The 23810-nt window shown below is 40.3% G+C and overlaps 2 protein-coding genes and 1 pseudogene across 6 annotated transcripts in view; 1 reads left to right on the forward strand and 2 right to left on the reverse strand.

Moving 5' to 3' along the window:
• TAF2 (TATA-box binding protein associated factor 2) overlaps positions 1-4842 on the reverse strand; it is a 72162-nt gene extending 67320 nt beyond the window's left edge. For all 4 annotated transcript variants that reach the window (XM_080646238.1, XM_080646237.1, XM_080646236.1 and 1 more), the window contains exons 1-2: positions 4626-4842; positions 4153-4206 (exon numbers count right to left, since the gene is read on the reverse strand). In XM_080646238.1, the coding sequence (XP_080502364.1) occupies positions 4153-4206; positions 4626-4709 (138 nt within the window). In that variant the 5' untranslated portion in view covers positions 4710-4842. The remainder of the gene's footprint in view (positions 1-4152; positions 4207-4625) is intronic.
• Positions 4843-6222: 1380 nt separating this feature from the next.
• Positions 6223-23293, reverse strand: DSCC1 (DNA replication and sister chromatid cohesion 1; the record flags this gene model as incomplete). Its single annotated transcript, XM_080646657.1, has 9 exons — positions 6223-7821; positions 11367-11515; positions 13542-13696; positions 13938-13990; positions 14432-14570; positions 16188-16278; positions 18867-19001; positions 20068-20236; positions 23112-23293. 9 exons carry the CDS (start codon positions 23291-23293, stop codon positions 7713-7715), a joined length of 1182 nt encoding a protein of 393 aa, XP_080502783.1. The 3' UTR covers positions 6223-7712.
• On the forward strand, positions 9295-9847 carry LOC308236771 (signal recognition particle 14 kDa protein-like; annotated as a pseudogene). Its single transcript has 2 exons — positions 9295-9446; positions 9692-9847. The product of its transcript is annotated as a signal recognition particle 14 kDa protein-like (transcript).
• Positions 23294-23810: the final 517 nt, after the last annotated feature.

A 23810-nucleotide genomic window follows, 5' to 3' on the forward strand; every position in this document is an offset into this window, starting at 1 on the left:
CCTTATTACTTCTCTCCCAGTCTTCCTGTTCAGCCACATTAATTTCTCCTGCTCCTTAATCTCCTCCAGTTTCTCACAACAATCTTTCTAGGGCTACTTTCTTCTCCGTTCTCCCAAGATCCTTAACTTCAACCACTCTTCCACCATCTATCAATTATCTTCCCCCTCTGTTACATGTACCTATCATTCCCGCCTGTTTAAGAATGATTCTTCTACTAGTGGTGATCCTCCGTAGTATCTTCAGAAATCCTGCTCTATTAACTGCAATATCCCCTCGATATAGAATTTCCCCCCTGCCTACAAACATGTTAAAGTTTCACATATCTTGCTTTTAAAATCTTGAAATCTGTCAAGCTCAAATGAATTAATTTTTGCCCTTTTCCTAGATTATATCTTGTTTCTAAACTGACACTAATCCCTGGATTCCCAAACCATACTCTATTAGTCAGACTAGAAGTCTTTGGAGGTCAAGATTGAAGGGAATCATGGCTCACATCTATCTCAGAGTAGGACTAGTGCTATTTTCCCAGTCCCAGAACATACAGTACATACTTCAGTACTTGGCAAATCCTCATATTCATTCTCTGACCAAGGAATGAAGATTACTATAGGACTAAAAACACCACTGGACCACTCGTTTCACTTCCCTAAGATAGTAAATCAAAGCAACTAAATATGCCTGGGGAACTGCAGAGATTAGTGCCACCAGAGATTTGAAAGATGCCTACTACAACTTCATTTAACTCAATTATTTGGCCAATACAAGTCAAGTAGTTTTTGGAGAATGATAATGAAGTATCATAAACTTGCCAACCATGTTTGCAGATGGAGAATTTTTGCTGCAGGAAATCAGCACAGCTTTTGGTAACTAGTAGTGCAGCTAATTATCAAGCAAATGCTCTCCCACCCCTAATTCTTACACACACCCCCCCCCAAAAAAAAAAGAATCAGAGGCAAGTTGCCTCCAAGATAGAAGCCCTTCACTGTCACCTAGCAATTAATATCAACTCTCCGTCTCAGTCAAACATATTCCAAAAGTCCCTTAGTTGCATGATAGTCCATAGAGAGTTACACTGATTTTTAACAACATTATGCTAACTGGACCTGGAGAGAAAGGAGTAACAAGTTCTCTTGATGCCTTAATAAAAAAAAAAAAAAAAATACAGATGGCAGAGGATAAGAGTTAAATCACATGAAAGTTCAGGGACTTGTCACATCAATGAAGCTTCTAAGGTTCCAGTGGTCTGAGGCATATAAAAATAGACCTAAAGTGAAAGAGAAGTTGCTTCATTTTGCACTGCCCACTACAAGGGGAAAAAAAGAGGCATGAAACTTGGTGGGTTTCTTCAGATTCTGGGCATACTGCTTACTAGATAACTAATAAGACTTACAGAGGGATCCAAGGTAAGAAAGGGTTCAAGCAGGCTGTGGTTCAAGCTGCCACCTGGGCCTTAGGACTCAGCATATCCAATGGTATTGGAAATGTCCATAGCAGATAGATATCTGGCTTCCAATAGAATGATGGTGCACATTCCAGGGAGTATGGGCATGACCTCTTCTGCCAATAACTATTTTCCATTTGCAAAGCAACTACTGGTTTACTACTAGACCCTGCAGCAGAGACGGAACACGTGACCATGGGACTCTCAAAGACTATGTTACCTGAAACAACCATCATGAACTGAGTACAGTATGAAGCTCTGAAGAATAAAACTGGACATGTGCAGCAGCTTTCCACTTTTAAACAGAAAAAACACATCTGGACTAGGCCAAGCAGATAAGCACAAACAGCATGAATATGTGAGTCAGAATCCAATGGAACTTGCTCCCACTGCTTCTCCACCTCTCCCTCATTCCACACCTCTGGCGTCATGGAGAGTTCCCCGTGTTCAAGCAGAATAGGACAAAGCACAAGTCTGAATTATAAATAATTCTAGCACCACTGAAGTGTGACCCTGAAAGACAATGCAAAGAAAATCCTACAGTGGAAAGAACATTGGGGAAAAAAACATCTGGTTGTACATTCTTTGTAGCAGTAGAGATGACCTCAAGTACACCTCTACACTGATCCACAGGCAGTTAGATACTCATGGGTAGGCTGGCTGGTCAAGGACTTGTAAAGAACAAGATTGAAAATTAGAAAATGGTGGGAGAAGTTAAGTATAAGAATAGATTTCTTAGACTAGGGATAATAAGAAAATATTCATGTTGTTATCTATCACATAAATGACCATCAGAGGGCACCCACTGCAGAAGGAGCCCTCCAAAATCAACTGGCAAGATCATCTATCCAGTAGATGTCACAGACACTTTCCCTGCCCACCTTGCTCAAAATACAAAGTGGTCAAGGTGGCAAGAATGGAGGCTGTGCATGAGTCTAATGACATGCTCTTCCTCCCACCATGGCACTGCTGAGTGCCACCCCCCAGTAGCCGAAGATGATATTAAGCTTCTAATATGGGACCTTCCCAGAAAGGACCAGTCACTTGGTAGAAAAATAACATTAGAGAGTACGTATCATAGAGGGGGGACAGTGATTTGTCCTTACAAGAACAGACACGTATTCTAGATTTTCCTTCCCTAACTATAATATACAATTGACCCTTTAACAACTCAGGGGTTAGGGGCACCAGCCATCCACAGTCAAAAATCCATGTATCACTTAAGTCAGCACTCTGCATCTGCAGATTTCCAACTGCAGATGAAAAATACAGTTGACCCCTGAACAACATGCCAGTCCACTTATACACAGAAACCCACATGAGTGGACCCACACAGTTTAAACCTGTGTTTCAATATCCCGTACATACTTTCAATCAAGTATATAGGGAAGTGTGGCAATGGACTCTTAAAACACACAAAATTTATTGGTTTTGTGCTATGCCCTACCATTCAGAAGCAGCTGGCATGATCCATTACTAAAGGCTCAGTTACAGAAACAATTGGAAGGCCTCTAACAGGATGCTGTCTTAAGCTAGTGGACAATATACAGGGTCACTTCTTCACAGCTCAAACAGAGCTGGGAACCAAGGGGTAAAAGTGAGAGTGACTATTTTCACTATTGCACCAAAAAGGCCACTGAAAGGATTTTTGCTTCCTGTCTTTGTGACCTTGGGTTCAATGTGTTCAGAGGTCCTAGTGGTTGAGGGAGAAATGCATCCACCAGGGGACATAGTGCTGGTTCCATTAAACTGGAAGCTGAGACCGTCCCTTGACCACTTCAGGTTCCTTATGCCACTGAACCAAGAGGCAGAGAAAGAGGTCACTGTACTGGCTGGAATGACTAATCCCAATTAATTATCAAACAGGAATTGAGGTTCTGCTAATACAATAGGACAAAATTTACATGTGGAATCCAGGACATTCACCAGATTGCCTCTTAGCTCTCACCTGACCAAGTATCCTTCCATAAGGTACAATGTAAAGAATCATATGCAAGGAATACTGAAAAAGAAATTCCTTAAATGAGGAAATTGGACCTAATGAACCTTTAAGGTTCCTTATAAATCCAAGATTCTATGATTCTTATGAAAATGACATTTTAAAATCTATACAGCTCACCTTAAGTAAGTCGGAGAGGAAAGTTCATGCCATACCTCAAAGGAAACCAATTCTCCCTACGATTTTGGTCTATTTAATACAGGTTCCCCTGAGAGAGAAAATTAAGTTCTTGGGTTGTCAAGGACTTTCCTAGAATGGAAACACATCCGAAATCTATACATCTAAATGATCTAAATGGCGGGCGGGGTACTAGATTTCAAACACCTTATCTAAAATTTCATTAGCCACCAATGTCACATAAACCAGGTCAGCCAAGAATCAAAAAATAAAACTGGGCCCTAGCTGGTTTGGCTCAGCGGATAGAGCATTGGACTGCGGACTGGAAGGTCCCGGCTTTGATTCTGTCAAGGGCACATGCTGGGGTTTAGGGCTCCATCCCCCAATAGGGGGAGTGCAGGAGGCAGCCGATCAATGATACTCTCTCATCATTCATGTTTCTATCTCTCTCTCCGTCTCTGAAATCAATAAAAATATATTTAAAAAACAAAACAAAAATGAACAAAACAAAAACTGGCCTCTTAGCAGTCAAGTTAAGCCAGTGTGTACTCTGGTGGATTTGTTACTGCTTACAATTGTTGATAATATACTTACCACAACAGATTTTCTCTGGAAGTTTATGTTGTTGATGCAGACGACCTGATGGGTTGTATATTAAAAAAAATACAAAATAAAATATTTCTATTATTAAAATGAAGCATAATTGTATCTAAGTATAAGCAAAGACTATGTTCTAAGCAGCTCAAAAAATCACTTTATCATTTTAAAATACTACAAATTTGGTTAACTTGCTTTTCAATTTAGCAACAGCCATGCAAATAAACTTCTTTGGACAAATACAGTTTTGCATTTTAAGAAAAAAGATTTATTAACCTGCAAGGGGCATTAAATCTGTTGAATTAACTGTCGGGCAAAGCATTTCGCCCTCCAAATAGCATTTCCGTCACAGAGAGTGGGTTCTAGTTTCCCACTAGGTTTCCCAAGCCCAAGCCAGTTTAAAGCAAACAAAAAATAGAACTGATGAAAGCAGAACCCAGAAGAGGAAAGGGCGATGGAAGAAATACTTATAATTTATATGGCCTTGGACTTTCAAAGCCCTTGTCTCCTTTCTTCCTGTTCATTCTGGCGGGCTCTAAGCCGGTCGGCGGCATGAAGCGATCCCGCGGAGCAGGGCTTCCCGGCTTCCCCGAGGGCGGCGGGCATTACCCGGCGCCTGCACCGCCTGCTCCCGCTCCCCGCAGTCACGCCCCCGGGCCGGGCTCCCCGGGCGCCCACGTCCGGCCCCGCCGCCTCCGCCTCCAACTCGCTCCCCAATGTAGGATCCCTTCAGACGCCCTCGCCAAGCTCGGGTCATGGAGATGCTCCTCTCAGCCACCGCTCAACACCACCGTCACTCGACATCCTGCCTGTCACCTGTGACCCCGACGTCAGCGGAAGTGCGACGCGCCGGAAGTTTTGGTGAGAAGGCGGGGCTTGCGCGATACTGTCGGATTCTGTATTTGCCATTCAGTGTATCTATAGTGAATGAGAGCTGCTCAAGTTTAGGAAAGCGAACACAGTTATAGTGTGAGTTGAGAAGAGCAGGAAGGAAAGAAGGGGCATTTAAATTTTAGAGGAACAAAGGTCTAGCGCATGCGCATTGAGAAGTGTGGGGCCAGGTTTGAGATGAGCCAGGGCCTGAGGACTAGGAACTGGGGAGTCTGTGAATCCAGGAGGGCTGTGCCTCTGGTTTGCTGTTAACAGACACCATCAATTCACTGGGCCCCTAGAGAGTTAAGTTGTTATAAAATATGTAATTCGACCCGAGATACTCTGACTCAAACTCCAGAGCCCTCACTAGGCACTGCTGACTCAGTATTTTAAAAAATAGAAAAGATCCACACAGATGCAGAATATTTGTTGAAAGACAGGAAAGATGCTTTTGAAGCATCGCATCTACATTTCATGTGCATGAGAATAAAAACTGTAAATTTCAATAACAGTTAAATCTCCCCATTAATATTATTTTTAACCTTGGACCAGATTTAACTTTGGCCTATCCCCTCCAACTGTCCCCCTGATACATTCATTAGTCAAGATTAATTTTTTTGTTTTTTTTTTAATTTTTTTATTAAGGTATTATATGTGTACATATCTTACCATTGCCCCCCCCCCCACCCCACTCCCATACATGCCCTCACCCCCCAATGAAGATTAATTTGAAGTTTAGTCTAAACCAGTGGTCAGCAAACCGCAGCTCTCGAGCCACATGCGGCTCTTTGGCCCCTTGAGTGTGGCTCTTCCACTAAATACCACGGCCTGGGCGAGTCTATTTTGAAGAAGTGGCGTTAGAAGAAGTTTAAGTTTAAAAAATTTGGCTCTCAAAAGAAATTTCAGTCGTTGTACTGTTGATATTTGGCTCTGTTGACTCATGAGTTTGCCGACCACTGGCCTAAACGAAAGCAAATTAGGAAAGTAAAGCTATAAAAAAAATGTCTCAAGCATTCCAAAATCAACTAGATATTGTAGTTTTCTAGTGAGTATTACTTGTGTCAGTTTCTGTTATAGGATTGTTGGCAGAGGTGAGAATGGCACTGTTAGACCAATGGGGTCAGACCAGACCTGGGTTCAGCAACCTTCTTCATACTTTGAGTTCTGGCTCGGAAAGAATTCGGAGTCAAGATTCAAACTATAAGAGAACATTTATTTAGAAAGTCACAGAGGTAGAAGTAATTTGTAAAAGAAATGGACTTAGGAAACAAGTTATAGAGGCAAAGGATGGGCCCTTGGAGCTTAGAAGTGTGGAAGGTAAAGGTGATGCACCTGAGGGGAGGAGGGAAGGGAAGACATCCATTCTCCAGGAGTGGAGAGGGAGCTGGGTCCTATGTCCTAAGGATTTTAAGGGTGGAGATTTTAGCAGAGGCCCCAAGGGAAGATCTCAATAGAATATTCAGCAGTTTTCCAGGTGTGTACTTTCTGGGTAGGGGTCTCCACTGATGGGTCTAAGCCAGGGCAGGGGGTCATTGTTCAATGCAACTGGTCCTGAGGTGGCCTCTATTGTCTAGTTTTGCAGTTTTTCTGGGCCTGGAGCTGAAATACAGCTGAGGCCTAGACGTTATCTCTAGGGAGGAAAGGACAGGGGGTCTAAACTACATGACCAGCCCTGTCCGGTTTGGCTCAGTGGATAGAGCGTTGGCCTGTGGACTGAAGGGTCCCAGGTTTGATTCCAATCAAGGGCATGTACCTTGGTTGTGGGCACATCCCCAGTAGGAGGTGTGCAGGAGGCAGCTGATCGATGTTTCTCTCTCATCGATGTTTCTAACTCTCTATCCCTCTCCCTTCCTTTCTGTAAAAAATCAATAAAATATATTTTAAAAAAAATAAAAGGTAAATAAACTACATGATCAGTGATACGCTAGCAGAGGAAAAATCACCCCAGGGACAAGTTTCTACCTTACAACTGTCCATTACTAGGAACCTTAGTGATCTTCTGTCCCTGGCCTATCGTCCTTGCTCTGCTCATGTCTGTCTACCTGCCTACCACAGGATTATAAACTGCTCTATTATCCTTCACATCAAATTGAGGATCAAATCCATTTCAGCCCATTTCAGCCAGACAAATGGAGGAGCAATTATCAAGTCAATTTCATCAATGAAAATGAGTAATGTAGATAACTGATAGCATGTAGTGACTTCCTGTTTTGGTGGGAGGTTGAAACTAGATGGGAACCCACTTGCTTGAGAAATGACATTTAAGTGCATAAATAATTCTCTTGGCTATTTAGTTCTCTAAAAACTTTTAAATGTATTAATAATTACAATGTCAAATCCTAATGAAAGAAATACAATATTAAATATTTAAAAAGCAAAAAATTTTCAATAAATAAAACCAAATGAACTATAGAGATATACTAAATATAAGAAATAACACTTTCTTCTGTCCTTGTTTATACTGTGTACCTAATACAAACATAACTTGAAAGACAGAAATATCCTCTTACATTTAAGAAAAAAGAAGAGCAGTAGTTTCAAAATGCTTAAGATGAAAAGAAAAATGCCTCACAGTATAAGGTTTTTTAAAGTCTGAAATACAAATGTATAAAAGAATATTTTTCTTATAATAACCAGCAACTTTATAGAGGAACTTTAGTTGCAAAGAAAAGACTGTTGTTCTTTTAAGAAATGGGTCTTCTTGAGTTATAAACTTTAACACCATTTTGCATCGAAGATCGAGAATATTTAGTGAGTAATGCACCTATGGTTTGCTTCTCTCCACACAAATCTCTGTAGGAACAAAAAGAAATAAATGAATAGCATAAATATTTTAGGGAACATAACATAATATTCACAGTACTATTTATTTATATCTTTCTCTCCTAAATCTCATCTTCCCAACAATCATAGGGTATGTGTGTGTAGGAGAGACAGGGTAGGGACCAGTTACTAAGCCTTAATTGACTAGGTCAGTGGTCGGCAAACCGCAGCTCTCGAGCCACATGTGGCTCTTTGGCCCCTTGAGTGTGGCTCTTCCACAAAATACCACAGCCTGGGCGAGTCTATTTTGAAGAAGTGGAGTTAGAAGAAGTTTAAATTTAAAAAATGTGGCTCTCAAAAGAAATTTCAATCGTTGTACTGTTGATATTTGGCTCTGTTGGCTAATGAGTTTGCCGACCACTGGACTAGGTGCATTGGATGTATTAACTTCAGACTTCACAAGCATAGTATGAGTAATGTATTATTTAACCCCATACTAGGTATGAGGAAACTGGGGCTCAGGAAGTAAAGGGTAATCCACATTTTGCAGCCAGCTCTCTATGACTTCAAAGTTTTTGTTTCCCATTCTATCACACAACCTCCAAAGTAGAAATACAAGCAAGCAAAGTGATACAGTGGGGTCTAGACTCAGAGAACCTGGTACTAGGCTACCTGTGTGAGCTTATCAAGGTTACATGCCCTCCCTGAATTTTGGCTTCCTCTTCTGTACCCCAAAAAAGAGAATATTATGACTGGAACATAATGAGGAAAGGAAGAATGGGAAGAGAGCAAGGGTTAGATCATGTAGGGCCTTGAAAGCCATAGAAAGGAGTTGTGATTTAATTCTAAGCATTATGGGAAGCCATTAAGAGAGTTTTAATTAATGGAAAAGCATTGTCCATCTAAGTTTTAAATAATGGAGGCAATGAGTGATGATTATGGAAACTAGGTGGTGAGTTCATGGAGCGTTCATTATACTATATATTCACAAAAAGTGAAAAAGAGGGAGAAAGTAAGGGGGCAAAATAGAAGTAGGGAGACCAATTCAAAGTCACATACAAGATGATCCATCAGGATTTGCTCAGAGTTTGAACCAAGGGATGAGAGAAGAAAAATACAAAGTTGATTCCTAGATTTTTTGCGTGAGTAACTGGGAATAATGGTAGGGCTATTAACTGAGATGAGGAAGATGGGATTAGGACAAGGGGGTATCAACAGTTCTGTTATGAGCATGTTGGGTTTGAAATTCCTATTAGATATTCAAGTGGAAATGTTAATTAGGCAGCTTGATGTAAGTACCACTTGCCAGGCCCCACTGTGTATTTTTCTCCAGGAAATTTTAGCTGCCGAGGTGTAGGCACAGAGCAAGCAGAAAGTTGGATTTAATCTTTGTATATATTTGCCTGGGAGATATGAGAAGACAGAGAGAGGGGACCAAAGGAGTGAAGGGTATACAGTAATGGTTGGAGAAATTGGTGTCCTCGGGGGGCCAGCAGAGCCGGGATGGTTCTGCTGGAGAGTGAGCAGTTCCTGACGGAGCTGACCAGGCTCTTCCTGAAGTGCCGGCTGGCGGGCAGTGTGTTCACCACCCTGAGGAAGTATGACGGCCGAACTAAACCCATTCTGGGCTTTGAGCCCTCAGACAACAAGTGTCTGTTAAGAGCTACTGATGGAGCCTAAACCAGTTTGGCTCAGTGGATAGAGCGTCGGCCTGCGGACTGAAGGGTCCCAGGTTTGATTCCAGTCAAGGGCATGTACCTTGGTTGCGGGCACATCCCCAGTGGGGGGTGTGCAGGAGGCAGCTGATCGATGTTTCTCTCTCATCGATGTTTCTAACTCTCTATCCCTCTCCCTTCCTCTCTGTAAAATATCAATAAAATATATTTAAAAAAAAAAAAAGAGCTACTGATGGGAAAAAGAAGATTAGCACAGTGGTGAGCTCCAAAGAAGTGAGTAAGTTTCAGATGGCTTATTCAAACCATTAAGAGCAAACGTGGATGGGCTGAAGAAGAGGGACAACAAGAGCAGGAGGAAGAAGAGCAAAGCAGCACAGTGAAGGGCTCCAGATTCCCTGCTTTCACCAACTAACCACCAAATTGCTATTTTTCCTTTGGTTTTCACTTTTGGCCACAAAACTAGGTTTCTGGTTCCCCTACATCAGTGGTCGGCAAACTCATTAGTCAACAGAGCCAAATATCAAGAGTACAACGATTGAAATTTCTTTTTTTTTTTTAATATATTTTATTGATTTTTTACAGAGAAGAAGGAAGAGGGATAGAGAGTAGAAACATTAATGAGAGAGAAACATCGATCAGCTGCCTCTTGCACACCTCCTACTGGGGATGTGCCCGCAACCCAGTTGCGTGCCCTTGACTGGAATCGAACCCGGGACCTTTTAGTCCGCAGGCTGATGCTCTATCCACTGAGCCAAACCGGTTTTGGCACGATTGAAATTTCTTTTGAGAGCCAAATTTTTTAAACTTAAACTTCTTCTAACGCCACTTCTTCAAAATAGACTTGCCCAGGCCGTGGTATTTTGTGGCAGAGCCACACTCAAGGGGCCAAAGAGCCGCATGTGGCTCGCGAGCCACAGTTTGCTGACCACTGCCCTACATTAAGTGTTTTAATGTGAGATTATGTTCATTTTGGACGGAAGAAGAGCTGTGATGTTTACAGGGTAGTTATAAGAAGCCAGTTTATTTTAGATCTGGCTAATTGGTCTATGTTGCCTACTTGCATATTCCTGGATTTTAGTTAAAGACTTCAGGCATCTGTGTGAAGAACAATGCATCATTAAACCTGTCTATTTATCAGCAAAAAAAAAAAATAGTTGGAGAAATTTTTACCCAATCTGGGTAAAAAGAGAGAGGGCCTGAGAGGTGAGACACAGTGAAGAGGGGGAAGTGTTAGTGGCTTCTGGGCTAACTTGTTCTTCTGCAATCTGGCTTCTACAAGATGTTAAAGCAAGGCAGCAGGAAAGTAACAGGTGTCAATCAGAGAGGGATATATAGTCTGACTGTCCCTCTAAGGGCCACAATTTTGCAGGGAGGAGGGCAGAAAAGTGATTTTAGAAGAAGTAGTAAGCGCCCGGCTGGTGTGGCCCCGTGGTTGAACATCAACCTATGAACCAGGAGGTCAGGGTTCAATTCCTGGTCAGGGCACATGCCCAGGTTGTGGACTCCACAGTAGGGGGCATGCAGGAGGCAGCCAATCAATGATTCTCTTTAATCATTGATGTTTCTATCTCTCTCTCCCTCTCCCTTCTTCTCTGAAGTCAATAAAAATATATTTTAAAAAACTATACATATATATGTGTGCATATATATATATATATATATATATATATATATATATGAAGTAGAAAGGAAGAAAGATAACACATACCCTACCTTCAGGATCAGTGGTTATGGAGGATAATATAGAAGACAGCCTCCATTTGAGAAAGTTTCAAAGGAAGCGTTGTCCTTGGGAAATACTCAAAAAAAAAAAAAAGTGTTCTAATAAAAATCCAAAATACTATGCCACTCTTTATTAAAAGAACAGCCCTCAAAATTCATATTTAATAAAGTACTTACTGAATATATGGAGCAATATCTGCTTCTGTCCATTTCTCCCGTAGAGAGAATAGACTATTAAAACGTTCCTGATTATCCTCAGGTAAATCATCTACTTTTAGCAAAAATATGATTTCTGGTCTTGACTGTCTATCCACCAAGGCCAAACCCTATTAAGAAATGAGAAAAAGAGTAAAGTAATGGTCTGATGTTTAAATATGGCTTATTCTTTTATGTTTAAGTTTAGCTTAGCCCAGGGCATTTAAAATGTCAGCTACATGAAACACAAGCTACTGAAACCTAATAATTTTTTTCATAGAAATAGCTTCTTTAAACTTGACTTCTCCTGTTGCCTCTGCAATCTGGCTTCTACCACACCAATTTATAAAGACAGCTCTAGTTCAAGGTCACCAGTAACCTGTCATTGCCACTAGGCCCTTGGATTCATCTCATTAGCTGTTTTCTTTGTTAATGTTGATTATTCCTTCCTCTTTGAATCTTTATCTCTGACATCACCATCTCAGTATTACCCTCCTAACTTGATGTCACAGTTCCCTGGGCCTCTATCCTGCCCCTCTACTCGTCTCACTGTCAGTCCTATATAAACCTCAACTAAACCATGATTTCGACGACCGATTACTTGCTAATACCTGAAAAATTCATATCTGCAATTCAAATGTCTCTTCGACTGAGCAACTGATCTCTATATCCAAACCTATGTATGAACTCACAGTATTTGTCACCTAAACCTGCTCTAGTCTCACTGTCCTAGGAAGCCAAGAAACCGAGGCATCACCTTAGATTCCATTATTCAAACCCCACACCTAAGTGGTCACTATCCTATAGGTTTTAAGGCCTCAATATTACTCTATCCATCTGTATCACTTATTTCTTTAGCCAGTATTGCCTTAGTTAGGAATATTTAAGTGTTGAGAGCCTGGACAGTTCTCCATTTCATCATCTAGCCAACCTTTATCCATCCATCCATCCATCCATCCATCCATCCATCCATCCATGCATCCATCCTCATTACCATCATAGTGTTCTTTCCAAAAGGCAAAACTCATCAGGTTACTCTCCTTGCTAATACACTGAATGGGCCCAAATACTTTCTAGATAGTTTAGGATTTTATGGCACCTCAGCATCTAGCACAGTGCCTAGACTTAAAAGGAACTCTACAAATATTGAGCAAATCCTTTCTCTTATTTAACAAATACTTATTGAGTATACACTACTTGCCAAGCAGTATGCTATATATTGGCAAGCAACAGTGAACAAAATTCTATCAAAGTGGAGGTGTACAACCACATAATTAACACTTTTAAAGCAAAGTGGTAAGTGCCATGAAGGAAAAATATAGGGTGCTATGGAAGAGTAAAAGAGAAGCATTTTTTTAGAGTGAAGGAAGGCCCCTTCGATGAAGTTACTCAAAGATGAGTAGGAGGTGGCCAGATGAAATTAGGGATATCATTCTGGAACAAAAAGCCTTGAGTGAAGGCCCTAAGCTAGAAGCCAGCTGATGATCTTGAAAATTTGAAAGAACACTGGGTATGCATTAAGTAGGACAGAAATTATGAAGGGGAGATTATGGAGGACCTTGTAGGCCAAAATATGAATTCTGGATTTTATATCTTAAATGCATTGGGCAACCATTAAAGTGATTTAAGCAAGACATTCATCTAATCTGACTAGCATTTTTTAAAGATCATTCCAGTAGCACCACAGAGAATGGACTGGAGCAGGGCAAAATTAAAAGTATGGAAGGCCTGGTTAGGGATATTACTGTTATTTATAGCCAAATGAATATGATAGTTTGAGCTAAGATGGTGCTGGTGGAAATTGAGATAAACCAATGGAGTGGGAATCAGGATTAACTATATATGGGCCTGAGGGATTTCATCGAGGTGATAATGTTCTAAAACTAGATTGTGGCGATGGCTGTGTAACTCACTAAATTTACTACAAACCCCTTTTAAGGAGATAAATTTTGTAATATGTAAATTATACTTCGATAAAGTGTTGGGTTTGGGGTGTTTTTTTAAGAGGATTTTGTGATAGATTGAGTGTATAGTACACACTTAATGGGTGGCTAGGAAAATAAATTGGCTCCAGATTCAGTTCCAACATAAATTTTGTTTCACCTAGTAACTAATGATGATCTGTTGTCATGGTAGCCATCACCATCACTACCTCACCTTAAGCTGCTCAAGCCTGGTTATCATTCCTTCAGGGACACTCTGCTGCCACACTTCCTGAAACTCAGCGAGGTTGAACTTCACTGCATTCTGAAGTAGCATTTGTGCTGTTGCTCTGCAGATTTTATCAGCGCTCAATTCAAAATAAATTTCACCTGGGGAAAATGAAGAACGAAACTTCACCTAAAGAAAAGACATCCAATACTTTCACATTATCTTCACCATGAGATACACTCCTGTTTCTTTTTCCTCCATGAAATCCCCAGAAGGAATTATACACAACTCACCTCCCATGACCCATGGAGTCCTTATTTTGGACAGAAACACACCTCAGAAAAGCATACCAATTTTAACATACAAGATTTCATACCCATTAACATACTTTCCAAATCTTACCTTCCTCTGTATATCTTCTTCCATAACATTTAAGACAGTGTTCAATCATTTCTCTGAAAAATTTAAAACACTCATTTGAAAAGTTATCACATTTTTATACATTATATTTTATATGCCACTAGAAATAAGATATAAATTTGTGATTTGAAATATTAAGTGATTTTAGCTACCAAGTAAAACTTTATATTAGGAACTAACTAATATATACTAGGAAGCTACTATATGCCAGATCCCATGCTAACTATTTTTACATAAATTATATGAGTATACTTCTATTATAAAATAGTTTCTTTGTATTTTTAATGCAAAAATAACATAATGCACATTTATTCACCCCAGTGACCAAAATTCCAAGTCCTTCTTGGTTGTATAATTTTTAAATTTCTATAAACTATCAAAATATAAGTAGTCTATGCCCTGGGTTTAGTTCCACCCTGGAAAATAATTTCCTTCGCTTTAAGGAAATCTGATGGGGCATGGATTAAAATACTTACTCTGGCTCTAATGGTCCAAGTTCCTGAAGGCATATATTCAAAGGAACTTTAGTAAAAGACCATGATTCAGAATCCACAAGCTGAGTTACATGATTCAGAAGTTTCATCTCATAATCAAATTCAAGAATCCTCCAATAACCTACAAATTCAAAGTTGTATTTATCAAAGAACATATTAAGCAAATTAATTGGCTAATAAACTGATAAAGTAGCAGCATGCTCTTGCCCACTGCAAAAAAGAGACATTAAAAGTCTTTATTTTCAAAAATAAGTCTTCACTTTCCTAATAAACAATGCTTCATTTTATGCTTTTCTCCCATTACAAATTGTGGTTTTTAAAGAGTAGTTCAGATATGACTAACACTGATTTTTTTCAAGTGCTTTAATATTAAAATCAATATCTCACAATAATCTTGTTGTTCTAAATGGACGTGGCTGGTACAGTCATTTCATTAGAATGTCATACTAATGAGGTGAAGGCCTTGGGTTCGCTATCCCACAGCGTAACCTCCTCTGGGGGCACTGCCATGGTCATCGCTCTCACCTCAGCTGGCCTGCAAAGGGGTTCTCATGCTCAAAAGGAAGTCTAGCTCATTCAAGAGATGACAGACTCAGAGTTATGATGTGGACCAGTGGCGAAATAAAGGCTGGGCATCAAGATACCTTCCCCTAGTCCCGTGAAAAATGAAAAGCCATCTTATAATTGAAGGCACTACCATCACCCATGGAGGAACAAATCAAGTACACATCCACCACTTCCAAAGGAGAATGTTGCTATTCTTATTCTGAAAAATAAAGGCGACATTAAAAATGGAATTGTGCTGTAAAACTGAGAAAGAAAGCATTTCCTATGCTTAGGACCAAATGAGCCAAGTGTGTCTAGTTCTAAAGTCATGCGCAGTTGCTTTACTCAGCAGAATTTGCCACATTCAAGTTAAGGCTTCACAAAAGTTAATCTTGCTTGAAAGATTGTGAGCAAATTGAATAGTAAATCTATCAACCCATGTCAATTTCCTCCTTCTTCACACATGGGTGCTGAGTTAAGCTGCTTCTCTGGGCTAGCTTAAAAGGGCTGATAAATGCACATAAACACCTATTCTTACTGCAAACTCAGATGCTGGGGAAAAATACTCCAACTCCAGACCAGAAACCAGTCAAAACACTTAAAGAAGATACTACTGGGCTTCTTCCTCAACCCCTGAGACCAACACACACTATTCTATCTTTTACATAGGTTACCATATAAACCATTTATATTCAAAAGCATGTTACATGTTATCACAAGAAGAAACACAGTCTTATCCTCCAAGCAATTTGGAAATACAATGAGGTTATTAAATTAATTCCGAACCAGGAATTCAAGTTCAAGTGCACCTGGATTCTATGCCTTATCACTAACTCAATATGTAGCCCTGGACAAGTCAGTTTCCCTTTAAAATAGACCTTAGTTTCTTCACCTACTAAAAACAATGAAGGGATTAGACTACCTGATACCTAAGATCTTTCTCAAGCTAACATGGTTCTTCTACTACCACTTAATCCAAAGAAAAAGGTTAAAGTACTGGTCATGGACTGACCTCTTCATGTAAAGATCACATGTATTCTCTACCCATTCCCCAAAATACAAATATCATCATCTGTGAGCCTCCAAAAAGAATAAACATAATAGGGTGAAGATGTCCAAAAACTTGTTTCTCTTTTTCTCTTATATGATGCTCAATTCCATCATTATTAGTAACAATGACAAGTAATGCTACCTCCAATCTCACAGGCATTTAGAACTTGTAATTGGGCCATTATTTCTTCCTCACTTGCCTGAATTTGATCAAGCAAATCTTCAGTTGTATACTGAAACAAGAGAAAACAAACAACATTTTAAGACCCTTGAATAATATTTTTTAAGATTCTTGAATTTGGGGGAATAAATACATAAAATAGATTAAGGCAATATTTAAACACTAGCTCAATTTTTTTTGTTAATGTGTAATGATTGCTATACAAAATCAGTAGATATCTTAGAAGAAAGCATAAGTGATGTTGGATTTAATAATGGTTTCTTAGATATGACACCAAAACACAAGCAACAAAAGGAAAAATAGATAAATTGGACTTCATCAGAATGAAAAACTTTTATACTCTATTCTTCAAAACATCATCAACACAAAAGGACAACTATTGCATGATTCCACTTATATGGGATAGTTAGAGTAGTCAAATGTTGGTCACTAGAGGCTGGAAGGCAGGGGAGTCCAGGAATTTAGTGTTTAATCGGTACAGAATTTCAGCTTGGGGAAAATAAAAAATCTCTGTAGATGGATGGTGGTGATGGGCACAGAATAAGGTGAATGTACTTAATGCCACAGAACTATCCACATATGATTAAAATGGTAAATTTTATGTTATGTATATTTACAATTCTTAAAAAAATCAAGAAAGTGAAAAGACAACCCACAGAATAGAGGAAAATATTTGCATATCATCTATCTGATAAGGAACTTGCATTTAGACTGTATAAAGAACTCCCCTACAATTCAGTAACAAAAAGACAAATAACCAAATTAAAAATTGGACAAAGGAGTTCCTAAATAGATATTCTCCAAAAATATATATTCAATAAGCACATGAAAAAAAATGCTAAAAACCATTAGTCATTAGGGGAATGCACATCAAAACCACAATAATACCATTTCAAACCCACTAGCATGGATATTAAAAAGACATAAAAAAAAGTGTTGTCAAAGATCTGAAGGAATTGGAATCCTCATATGACGGGAATGTAAAATGGTGCAGCCACTGCCTGACAGTTCCTCGAAAGATTATGCAGAATAAGCACATGACCCGTCAATTCTACTCTTAGATATATACCCAAGAGAAATGAAAACATAGTGGCTCAATTGGTTGAGCATTCTCCTGTGCATCTAAAGGTTGCCAGTTTGATTTCCACCATCCTCAGTCAGGGAACCTAGGGAAGGCAACCGATCCATGTCTCTCTCTCTGCCGTCCCCCCCACCCCCTCCACTTCCTCTAAGCATGGCCCCTGGTGATTAAAAAAAAATATTTAGAAAACGTAAGTGCAACAGAAACTTGCATATGAATGCACATAGCACAGCAGTGTTGTTCATCTCAATTAAAAATGTCCATCAACTAATGAATGGATGGAGAAAATGTGGATATAGCCATAAAGTAGGGTAATATTCAGCAATAAAAGGGAATAAACTACTGATACATGCTATAATATGAATGAAACTTGAAAACATCATGCTAAGTCAAACAAGAAGCCAATCAGAGAAGGCCACAAACGATATGATTCTATTGATGTGAAATGTCCAGAAGAGGCAAATCAATAGAAACAGAAAGTAGATTAGTGTTTGCCTAGGGCTGAGATGGAAGAGGGAAATTGGGAAAAGTAGGATTGGAAGGTAATAGCTAAAGGGTACAGGGTTCTTTTGAAGCTGATAAAAATGTTCTAAATTTTTGTGATGATTGCACACCACTGTAAATATACTAAAAAACATTGAATTATATATACACTTTAAAAATTAGTGAATTGTTTGGTATATGAGTTATAGCTAAATAAAGGTATAAGCCCCCCGCCAAAAAAAATCAATCAGTCAATGAAGAAAAAGAGAATTTCTAATATAAATATGGTCTTCAGAATACCAGTAGAGTTCTATAATTTTGAATTACATTAAAAACTTTAAAAAAAATTTTACTTGGTTTATATTTTTCCATACTTCCAACAATTAGTCAATTTTGACATTAGAGTCAGAATACTTTCCATAATGTATTTATGTAATACATAAGTTCCAATACTTACCATGATGTCTCTTCTAAAGAGCCCCTAATTATAACTTTCAATTAAATAAAAATTAATTTAACCTGTTAAAACCTATTTTTGGCCGAAACCGGTTTGGCTCAGTGGATAGAGCGTCGGCCTGTGGACTGAAGGGTCCCGGGTTCGATTCCAATCAAGGGCATGTACCTTGGTTGCGGGCACATCCCCAGTGGGAGGTGTGCAGGAGGCAGCTGATCGATGTTTCTCTCTCATCGAAGTTTCTAGCTCTCTATCCCTCTCCCTTCCTCTCTGTGAAATATCAATAAAATATATTAAAAAAAAAAAAAAAACCTATTTTTGCATAGTTAGGAACATGAGCTTTCAGCCAGGTAAATGTCATCATATGTAGAATTTGCTTTAAAATACTCCAGAAAAACGAAAACAAGGTGGGAGAAAGGAGGGGATAGAAAAAAGCAAGATTGACAAAATATTGTTAAATGTTCAACTGAGTGATGAATATACGGTACTCTTTCTGCTTTTGGATAGATCTGAAATTTTCATAATATAAAGTTTAAAATGTAAAAATGTCACCAGTAAGTGCCTGTAATTATACTTCTATTTTTTTTTAATTCCAAATAAAAAGTGAAAATAATAGTCTTACTTTTGAGCAATTGGAATCCTTTTCTTTTTGACTGTCAGGTCCTTCATAGGTATTTGCCATTAAAAGTCTCTTTAGCTTCTTTAATTTAGGTCTACATCTTCTTAGTTCCCAATAATTATTAGAAAAACCAAAGATCTAAAAATTATAAGTATATTATAACTTTTTAGGGTTCATTCTAAAAGAAAAATCTCATACAATTTCAACCCACCCATCTGCCCTCAACAAGAAGCAAAGGGAAATTGTTGTTCTGCTTTCTGTTGGGAAGGCACCAATCTAGCACCTCAAACAGGTGGACAGGCATCTTCAGGAATCTTTTCAAACCCTCTTTCAGAAGCTACTGCCAACAAACGGGAACCAATAATTGAGCTCCATTATCTCAAGTGTACTTTGGAAACCAGAGTATGCCCAGAAAAGAATAACCAGAAAGGTGACAATTTTACAAACGAAATAGAAACAACTGAAAATGAATACTTTTAGACTGAACAACAGAAAATAAAGAAGAGACATTAGCACAGTCTTCAAGTAATGAAGAAATGTTAAAGGGAAGAGGGAACCCTTGTTCTGTGTTACTCATGATAACAAAATGAAGCAGAAGTTAAGGGAGAAAAACTTCAATTCAAAAACTCTGTATTATTTAGAATTGTAGCTAGTTCCTTATTGGACTGGTGAACCAGTGAGAGACCTACTACTCAAAGAAATCCAGGTGATAGGGGCTAAATGATGCATAAAGAACTGTTATCCCTCTCTGTATCTCCAGAACTTGCCTGGTGTCTAATACTTAGTAGGGGCCCAATAAGTGTTTCACAGGAAAGGAGAAAAGGCTGAAGTGGATCATCTCTGGGTGCCTTCCAATTCTAAAATGGAAGGTCAGGGGATGCTTCTGCTCTCAAACTAGTTCAAAGTCTGATTGACAAGACAGGGCCCAGAGCCTGAAGTTTGCTGCTGAACTTAAGGCCTTCAAAAGAGGAGCGTAAGGACTAAAACAGAAAGACTGATGTCATCCATAGTCCACAAACTGGCAAACAAAGACAACTTCACAAGACAACAACCAAAACAATGCTGAGAGCTTTCAAATATCATCAGAGAACTTTTCAGAGTTCCTGTGATTATACATTACCTATCTAAAGTTTTTAATTAAAGCCAAGATTAGACATGTGTTGTCATTCTCATATTTATATAATCAGGAGACAAAATACAGTACCTCAGTATGAATAATGTTACAGTGGGTTTCTTCCATCTTTAGCTGGTCCGGAGTTTTACAACCAGGAATTAAAAGCAACATATTGGAAGTATCTGCTATCTTCAAGTCATAGCTTTTGTCTTTACTGCACAGCACAGCCTGTTCATCTGTATCACCACGAATCACCATACTACAGGAAAATGGGAAAAGAAAATACATGATTTATTGACATACCAATGGACATTTCATTATAAACTGTTCCCCGAATCCTCTAGGCTGGTAGAATTTAAAATGTGTCATGATGCTCTCATAGCCCTCACACAATGATGGGCTCCACAGAGCAAGAACTGGGCCAATTGAGAGCCAGCAGGGCAGCAGGTAGCCTCACCAGGGAAAAATAACATGGGTAAGAAAAAGTCAAAGAGGCCAAATGTTGCCCTAGCTGGTTTGGCTCAGTGGCTAGAGCAGCAGCCTGCAGACTGAAGGGTCCCGGGTTCGATTCCAGTCAAGGGCACATGCCCGAGTTGTGGGCTCAGTCCCGAGTAGGGGGCGTGCAGGAGGCAGCCCATCAATGATTCTTTCTCATCATTGATGTTTCTATCTCTCTCCCTCTCCTTTCTTCTCTGAAATCAATAAAAATATATTTTAAAAAAGAGGCCAAACGCCTCCATATGGCATCATTGTGCAAACAATAGAAAGAGCACAAGACAAAGCATCCAGAAGCTTCAGTCAAGATGTCACAATTTCCTAAAACATGCTAAAGCAGTACTCCTCAAACTTATGTATAAGTATCTTTGGGAAATCTGGTAAAAAGCAGATGGGGATTCAATAGGTCTGGGATGGGCCCTAGAACTCTGCTTTTCTAACAAGCTCCCAGATGATGTCCACACGGCTGGTCCCGGATCCCATCCAAGAGTGGTCCTTCTTGTTTTGTTCCTAACAATCAAAGGGGCACATCTTGGCCTAACCATCAGCTATGTCACAAAGAAACTGGGACCTTGTGAAAAAAGGGCTACGATGCTGAATACAAAATATGAAGATATGTTTACAAACTGGTCTAAATAAAGTCTCTGATAAAGGGTCACAGGTGAAAAAAGCAACAAGAAGGAAGAGGGAAAGGATAAAAGTGAGGAGGAAAAAGAAAGACCACACACAAAGATGTTGGAAATGACAAGAGAGTTGGTTCTAGCAGGGTTCCTTGTCTGTAAAGCATTTAACCCTCCTGCATACAATCCACTTCTTCTAAAGAATTTAAAAACCTAAAATAGAAGCCTGTGTAAATGTTTTTTAAACTAAGCCTTTGTTTAAGTGAAAAGAATAAAAGGTTTCTATTAGCCTCCTGGTGCTAATAACATTTAATACTCCCAAGTACCTATTCTGTAACGTTTATTTCTACATTGCACTAGCCCCGCTTTGAAATATTTTGTTTAGAACTAACCCCCCGACTCACATGCACACACAAATTTTAAAATCCACATTTCCAGGTTTTTGTTTTTCTGGGTTTTGCCACGTAGGTTCATTATAACTGGGCAAAGAGAAGGTCCTCACATCTGAAGTCCTTTCTCAAATCCCTGCCAACTCAGCGGGGATGAAAACCCATGAGTGAAGTTCTCCATCAGGTCCCTTAAAGAAACTTAGTGGCCAGCATCTGGAGACTGTCCATCTATAATAATAAAAGCTTAATATGCTAATTAGACCGGACAGACGAAGCTGGGGCTGCGAGGACCGAGCCCCTTGCACGAATTTCGTGCATCAGGCCTCTAGTTGAACTATAATATTGCTTGCCATCATGAAGCATGAGAACTGAAAGACAGCTAAAGGATTCAATTTAAAGGAACCTACAAGAGAACAAACTAATATAATAAAATACAGGTATTGGAGGAACCTATAATGCAGAAGAGATTCAAGCCACAGCTTGTAATCCTAACTTGAAGGAGTTGGGACTGCACAAAATTGAGAGATAAAGAAAGATAAAAAGGATTTTTTAAAAACTAAGAAAAAGGCCCTAGCCGATTGGCTCAGTGGATTGGCCTGTGGGCCGAAGGGTCCCGGGTCCGATTCTGGTCAAGGGCATTTACGCAGCTGCTCCCTGGCCCGGGCCCTGATCAGGGCTGGTGCAGGAAGCAACATCCATGTGTCTCTTTCACATCAATATTTCGATATTTCTCTCTGTCTTTCCCTCTCTCTTCCACTCTTTCTAAAAATCAATGGGAAAATATCCTTGGGTGAGGATTTAAAAAAAAGAAAAAGAAACAAAAAAAAAAAAGAAAAAAAATAATTCTCTAGACTTCTCCTTTTTAAAAAAAAAGTTTTTTTAATTGATTTCAGAGAGGAAGGGAAAGGGAGAGAGAGAAACATCAGTGATGAGAGAGAAGCATTGATCTGCTGCCTCCTGCACGCCTCCTACTGGGGATCAAGCCTGCAACCCAGGCATGTGCCCTGACCTGGAATGGAACCCTGACCTCCTGGTTCATGGTCCATGCTCAACCATTGAGCCACACCAGCTGGGCTGTTTATTTTTTAATCCATGGTCTTGCAGCAAATGGGTAGCTGATCTACTTTTAGAAACGTCTTCAGATCCTCACTGAGTGACCCCAAGCAAGACTGGGTTTTTTTGAGGAACTTCCTAAATTACCAAGTCTGTAAAATGGTTTTAAATGTATTCCCTACAGTCCCACCTATTGTCTGAATAAAATATATATAAGTAGAAGGCAGGAAGAACTCTATAGACATTAGTTATTAACATTAGATTTCAAGGTAGAATATCCAAAGGTTCTCTGCAGTCCCTAGCATCACTGTTAACACTGTCAAAACTTCACTTAGGTTCTACATGTTTCCTGAGTTGTTTCCGCTGACACAGGCCTGCAAGACCAGCTGAAGCAGTCCTATGGGTCACACCAGCTCACTGCACGGCCTAGCAGTGGCGTGGAATCCTAGGGAAAAGACAGGGAGCTGGGGATCCGGCCACCAATCTGCTGTGAGCCCCTCACCCCTGCAAATAAATGCACCTCCCTGGCCAAGATCCCCATCAGAAAAATCAGAAGGAGGCGCGGCGCCCAGCTCACCTGCACCCCGCCTCCAGCTGCTGGCACAGCGCGGGCTCCAGCTCCAGGAGGCAGAAGTCGCCGGCGGCGGCCGCGCTGGCCCCGGGGCCAAAGCCCAGGCACTGCACGGCGGGCAGCAGCTCCGCGGGGTTCAGCTTGGCGATCTGCAGCGTCGCGTCCACCTCGTCGCGGGTCCTCCTCATTGCTGCGCCGGGTTGGGGGGCCGCAGGCTTAGAACACTAGAACTGAATCTCCGGAGCTGCCGCCACTCGGAAATTTACACGGAACAAAACTTTTTAAAGCGCGCCAAAGCGGCTGCGGGCGTGTTTCCGGGGCGGAGCGCGCTGCGGGCGCATCCCCGGGAAGGTCCAAAAGCAGCTGTGTGCGCGAGCCCGGCTGCTGCCAGGTCTCTGCTGGGGGAGCCTGGGATATTGCAAAGAAACACTTTTTTTTTCGGAGTCGTCTCGGTGGAAACTTTGGCAGCAGAGCTGCGACCCCGCGGCGTGCCACGCGGAACCCTTACCCCCCCCCCCCACCCCCGCCATGCTCCCCTTATTTCCCGACAATACCCCGTTTCCTCGCCTGCAAAATAGTCTCATCTTCTGCTAGTGGTGGGCCTTGGAATAGCACTTTGCATGCATAATTTCATGAACCACAACCCTGTAAAGTGGGCCTTGGTCATCCCATTTTGCAAATGAGGGAGCAAGCTCCTTGCCTGTG

This window comes from Plecotus auritus (assembly GCF_963455305.1).
Source record: "Plecotus auritus genome assembly, chromosome: 11".
NCBI classification, from domain to species: domain Eukaryota; kingdom Metazoa; phylum Chordata; class Mammalia; order Chiroptera; family Vespertilionidae; genus Plecotus; species Plecotus auritus.